Raw genomic sequence first — 6471 nt, 5'->3', positions numbered from 1 at the left:
GAACGATGCACGCTTGCTGCAGAAGAGGAGGAAAAACGACGGGCAAAGCTGGGGAAGAGCCTTCTGGATTTTGAGCGATCTGATTTTCTCTAACAAATGGGTTGGATATATATATTTAAATGAAATGGGCTGGGCCATTTTAGTTATTGGGCCTCACATTCTCCCCCACTAATAAAAGATTTCGTCCTCGAAATCTAACAAATACAACACTGATATCCACAACATCACGACGGATAATACATAGGAAATTCAGAATACATCGCGTAATTCATTACATTCTCAAACAAATGAGGCCATTCTTGTCGCATCTTTGCCTCTAATTCCCATGTAGATTCTTCTCTTCCATGCCTACTCCATTGTACCAGAACCAATGGAATCGTCTTGCTTCTGAGTTGTCTTTCCTTGCGGTCCAAAATCTGCACTGGATGTTCAACATAGCTAAGGGAACTGTCTAACTCCACATCCTCGACATTCAAGATATGAGACGGATCTGGCTCATACTTCCGCAACATAGATACATGAAACACATTATGTATCAAAGACAAACTCTGCGGCAAATCCAAACGATAAGCCAATGTGCCAATCCTCTCAATAATCATATACGGACCAATATAACGCGGAGCTAACTTCCCTTTATGTCCAAATCTCATAGTACCCCGGAATGGTGATACTTTCAAGAAAACATAATCGCCCACTTGGAATTCTAAAGGTCTACGCCTTTTATTAGCATAACTGGCTTGACGATCCTGGGCTGCTTTCATCCTTTTCCTGATCAATTCAACTTTATCTTTCATTTCTTGAATAAATTCTGGTTTTGACATATGTCTTTCTCCTACATCTTCCCAACATATCGGCGATCTGCACTTTCTTCCATACAAAGCTTCAAATGGTGCCATACCGATTGTTGCCTGAAAACTATTATTGTAAGAGAATTCAACCAAAGACAGTGATTCTTGCCAACCACCTTTGAAATCCATCACTGCTGCTCGTAACATATCCTCTAGAGTCTGGATGGTTCTTTCTGACTGACCATCCGTCTGTGGATGATAGGCAGTGCTCATAGCCAACTTTGAACCCAAAGCTGATTGCAGACTTCCCCAAAACTTCGAAGCAAATCTTGGATCACGATCAGATACTATGGTTACTGGCACACCATGCAATCTCACTATATGATCAATGTACAGTTTCCCATTTTCATATAAGTACAAGTACGATCATACGGAATAAAATGAGCTGATTTAGACAATCTATCAACAATTACCCAAATCGCATCACAACCCCGGTTATAACGAGGCAAATGAGTCACAAAATCCATAGCAATGTGCTCCCAGTTCCACTGTGGCACTTCAAGACTATGTAACATTCCACCAGGTCTCATTCTCTCGGCTTTAACTTGTTGACACGTTAAACATTTAGCCACAAAATGAGAGATATCTTTCTTCATACCTTCCCACCAATAATGAGCTCTCAAGGTATGATACATCTTTCGAATTCCTGGGTGAATACTGTGTCGACTACAATGTGCTTCCTTTAGTATGGCTTCTTTCAGATCTATCAAATTTGGAACCAAAAGTCTACCATTAAAACGCGGACTACCATCTGAGGCAACACTAAACTTTTCTGTCTGACCTGTTCGAGACAATTCTTTCAATCTATGAATATGCGGATCGGTCTTCTGTGCTGCTTTGATCCTGGACAAAATCTGTGGCTCGACTTGAATAGATGACACTATAAAGTAATCTCCACTGATTTGATAAGTCCATCCTGAAGTTCCCAAGTGCTCGTGAACTTTAGAGATAGTCAAAGATGTCAGCATAGCATTCTGAACTTTCCGGCTGAGAGCATCTGCAACAAGATTCAATCAACCTGGTTGATACTGAATCTCACAATCAAAGTCTTTAAGCAATTCCATCCATCGACGCTGTCTCATGTTCAAGTCAGGCTGCGAGAAAAGATATTTAAGACTCTTGTGATCCGAATAAATCACAAACTGCTCACCGTACAAATAATGACGCCATAACTTCAATGCAAAAACAATGGCAGCCAACTCTAAGTCATGCACTGGATATCGGGTCTCATGCGGCTTCAACTGACGAGAAGCATATGCAATCACTCGTCCATTTTGCATTAGAACACAACCAAGTCCATTTAGAGATGCATCTGAACAAACAACATATCCACCTGAGCCTGATGGCAAAGCTAGCACTGGAGCTGTTGTCAACTTTTCCTTCAAAGTCTGAAAACTCGACTCACATTCATCAGTCCACACAAAACGTCGATCTTTTTGCGTTAATTGAGTCATAGGCCTTGCTATAATAGAAAATCCTTCAATGAAAAGCCTATAATATCCTGCCAATCCCAAGAAACTGCGAATATCGGAAATATTCGTCGGTGTTGGCCAATTGATAACAGCTTCCACTTTACTAGGATCCACTGATACTCCTTGAGCTGATGTAACATGACCCAGAAATACTACTCTGTCCAGCCAGAATTAACATTTAGAAAATTTTGCATACAATTGCGCTGCTCTGAGTGTCTGGAGGACTAACCTTAAATGTTCTCGATGCTCCTTCCTTTTCTTCGAATAAATCAGAATGTCATCTATGAAGACAATAACAAATCTGTCTATAAATTCTCGAAAAACACGATTCATCAAATCCATAAAAACTGCAGGAGCATTAGTCAATCCAAAAGGCATAACTAGAAATTCATAATGCCCATAACGCGTTCGAAATGCTGTCATCGGCACATCTTCCTCTCGAACTCGGAGCTGATGGTAGCCAGAATGAAGATCAATCTTTGAATAAACTGACGTACCTTGCAACTGATCAAACAAATCATCGATACGCGGCAGAGGATATTTATTCTTCACAGTAGCTTTGTTCAACTGCCTGTAATCAATGCACATTCTCAACGTTCCGTCTTTCTTCTTGACAAACAATACTGGAGCTCCCCAAGGTGACATGCTTGGTCTAATATAGCCTTTTTCCAGTAAGTCCTGTAATTGCTCTTTGAGTTCTTTCAACTCCGCTGGAGCCAAACGGTATGGTGCTCTAGAAATAGGATTTGTCCCGGACACCAACTCAATGCTAAAATCAATTTCCCTCTGGGGTGGAAATCCAGGAATTTCATCGAGAAATACATCAGGGAATTCCTTGACAACAGGAATATCTGAAACTTCTAATCTTTCTCTCTGAGTTGCGTCGACTGCATAGATCATGAATCCTTCATTTCCTGTTGACAAAAGTCTGAACATTTCCATTGCTGACACTAATGGAATACGTGATTGAGAATCACTACCGTAAAAATTCCATTTACTGCCATAATACGGTCTGAATCTGACAACTCCATGGAAACAATCAACGGTAGCTCGATAATTAGACAGAGTATCCATTCCCAAAATACAGTCGAAGTCAGACATATCTAGCTTGATGAGATTTGTTATCATAATATTATCATCGAATCTAATCACACAATTCAGAATTATCTCATGGGACATCAAACATACACCGGCAGGAGTAGAAACTGACACAGTATCTATCAACGGAGTAGTAGCAATCTCATGCTCATCAACAAATACAACAGATACAAATGAATGTGATGCTCCTGTGTCTATCAATATGCGCGAAGGATGATTAAAAATAAGGCAGATACCTGCAATAACTCGCCCGGTGCATCTTGAACTTGATCCTGGGTTAAGGCATGAACTCGAGCCTGCTGTGGCCCTGGGAAACGTTGCTGAACCGGAACTCTAGGCTGAGGATAGCTAGACTGCTGAACAGACTGAGTAGGAACAAAAGGCCTAGTTGCTTGTCCTTTAAAACCTTGACCAAACTGAGGTTGCTGAAATTGTTGTCTTGGTGCATTCGGACATACTCTAGCATAATGTCCAACTTGCCCAAAAATATTACAAGATCCCTGAACTCCCGTACACTGAGTACTGAAATGCTTACCACCACAACGATCACAAAATACTCCACCTGGGGACCCAACTGAGCTTCCACGCTGACTGCCGGAACTAGAAGAACTGCTACGAGTCTCTTTCTTGAATTGTTTTCCTTTGGTCTTAAAGCTTTGCTGCTTTGGTTGCTGATAAGGCTGCGAAGGCTGATACGGCAATAAAGATGGGTATAGTGGTGCACCAACTGGCATCGGCACGTCGCCTCCGAAACTCTGAGGAAAACCTGGATGAACTGACTGTGGTTCTGCCAAAAGTAGACTCGCTTCCACATTCTTTGCTTTCTCAACGGCATCGGCATAATTAATAGGTGCTCCAGCTACTACCAAAGTGCAAATGGTTCGATTCAATCCTTGCATAAAATGCGATAGCTTGTTCCGATCGCTGCTAGCAACATGAGGAACATAGGAAAGAAGCGCTGAGAATTGAGAGGCATACTCCACAACAGTCATATTTCCCTGAGTCAATCTATTAAACTCAGCTTCCTTGGCCGAATAATAAGAAGGCGGTGAATACTCTCGAGCAAACTGAGCACAAAACACATCCCAAGTAACTCTTTCACCTGATTCCTTCAAAGCATCCTCAGTAGTTTCCCACCACAACTGGGCTCGATCCTTTAATTGACAAATGGCCAACTTAAGCTGCAAATCGGGGGTGTACTCCAACATATTGAACAAACGCTTCATACTCTTTAGCCACGCTATAGCTTTCTCGCCATCTTCATTCCCGAAGAATCGAGGAGGACGCATATTCTGAAATCGAGATATCACAAGTTCCATTTCACCCATTCCTCTCGTTAATTGATCCACTTCACGATCAACATTCACATTTTGTGCTTCACCCCGAGGACGACGACCTCGTCTTCCCCAGTCAGTCTCGTTCAGTCCTCTAACGTTAGGAGCTTCAGACTCCTGAACAACTTCCTTTCCTTTTCTACTCTTCCGCCCAGGTGCCATCTACAAGACACAGGTATTTAATCCACAGCCAGAAACAAAATAATCGGTTGAGTATAAAAGCATAAACTTAAACAAATACACTCTAGTCATGCTGATACAATTAATTCAAAACATAGAAACAATTAAGAGCAAATAATCAAACACATGCACAATCATTTTATTTGTGTCTAAACTCGAGTGTCCTAGACTCTAATTCGAGCGTATCCCAGTTACGCTCTGATACCAAACTGTCAGGGCCCGTGCTCTAATTAATATTTAATTACCAAACAACAAGGATTAAATGGTGTAAACAGCGAAAACGAGTTTAAAAACGTTCATTTGGGCCTACAGAAATTTCGGCATGACCTCCCCGTAAGTAGGACATCCCAAAAATTTCAAAACACAACAACAGTAATATACGCTCGAAAATAACGTCAAGTTCACACCCAACCAAACAAATATCCTACAGCCGCACTGGCCAGGACTAGACAAAACAAACCACAAATAAAATCTAAACCACATAAAGACATCACCATACAGCTACACAGGGCATCTTCCTGGCAAATGTATCAAACCGGTATAATATATAAATATCTGGGAACTCTGACACAAACCGACTGACTACTGGGTTCCACTCGCTGACGCTACACCAGACGCGTCAAAACCCCTGGAGTGACCTGTTATGGCATCAAAAACAACCACAACATCAAAAGAAAACAGGGGTCGGACCCCAGTACGACAAACCAGTAAAATCATGACATAAATAAAAGACATGTAATAATATCAAGTAAATGCAATGCTATGTGATGCATCATGAATGGTAACAACGGAATAATGGATACCAAATGGAGTCCAAACGAATAGCATCATCAACAGTAACAGTGGCCACCCGTGCCAGGAATGCAGCATCAAATCGCCGCTCGTCCATGCACGTAGCATCGGAAATGCGAGTAGCTAAGTCGCTCGTCCCTAGCTGTCATCTGGGAATGTGGCTAATCCTAACCCACTCGTCCCTCTGATGACTCAATATATCTCAACAAGATCAACATAAATAGCCGTCAAAGGAGTCAAGGCTCAATATGTTATGCCAATACAATTTATGCATGAATGCAACAGAATAAACATTCAATGCACATAATAGCAATTAACATTCACCAAATATTCTTACACGCCAATATAACCGTCATAATAATATAGGTTTGAGCGTACCTCAAATTACAACTTACAATACCACGGTAAATTCTTAAAGGCTATCGAATGAAACTCGTCCAACGATACAACCTACAATATAAATTCTCTATACACTTCAATACAATGCATACCAAACGACTAAACCAAAATAAATCGTCTCGGTTAAAATTCGAAATCCGGGCAGCCTATATAACTCGATCAAAAATCTGGATTCCAAACTTAATACCTCAAGAAACGAAGCTAAAACACAACGGTAATCTCGCGAAGATGGTTCGCCGGAAATGTCGCCGGAAACACTGTTCACGCCGGAAACCTAGCTGGAATTTAGGGAAAAAGCTCAATTCTTCACTTTTATAAACTAATACACCAAGAACAACCAAAATTCGA

General features: G+C 41.2%; 1 protein-coding gene across 1 annotated transcript; it reads right to left on the bottom strand.

Moving 5' to 3' along the window:
• Positions 1-224: 224 nt before the first annotated feature.
• On the bottom strand, positions 225-6267 carry LOC140819119 (uncharacterized). Its single transcript, XM_073179130.1, has 7 exons — positions 6103-6267; positions 3655-5570; positions 2945-3565; positions 1999-2236; positions 1262-1845; positions 899-1103; positions 225-808 (listed from the first exon to the last, which is right to left on the bottom strand). The coding sequence occupies exons 2-7, from the start codon at positions 4912-4914 to the stop codon at positions 225-227; spliced, it is 3492 nt and encodes a 1163-aa protein (XP_073035231.1). The 5' UTR covers positions 4915-5570; positions 6103-6267.
• Between the last annotated feature and the right edge of the window lie 204 nt (positions 6268-6471).

This window comes from Primulina eburnea, chromosome 18, assembly GCF_022965805.1.
Source record: "Primulina eburnea isolate SZY01 chromosome 18, ASM2296580v1, whole genome shotgun sequence".
Classification (NCBI taxonomy): domain Eukaryota; kingdom Viridiplantae; phylum Streptophyta; class Magnoliopsida; order Lamiales; family Gesneriaceae; genus Primulina; species Primulina eburnea.
Note: the sequence above shows the minus strand (reverse complement) of the source record. Positions and strands in the feature narration are given on the sequence as shown.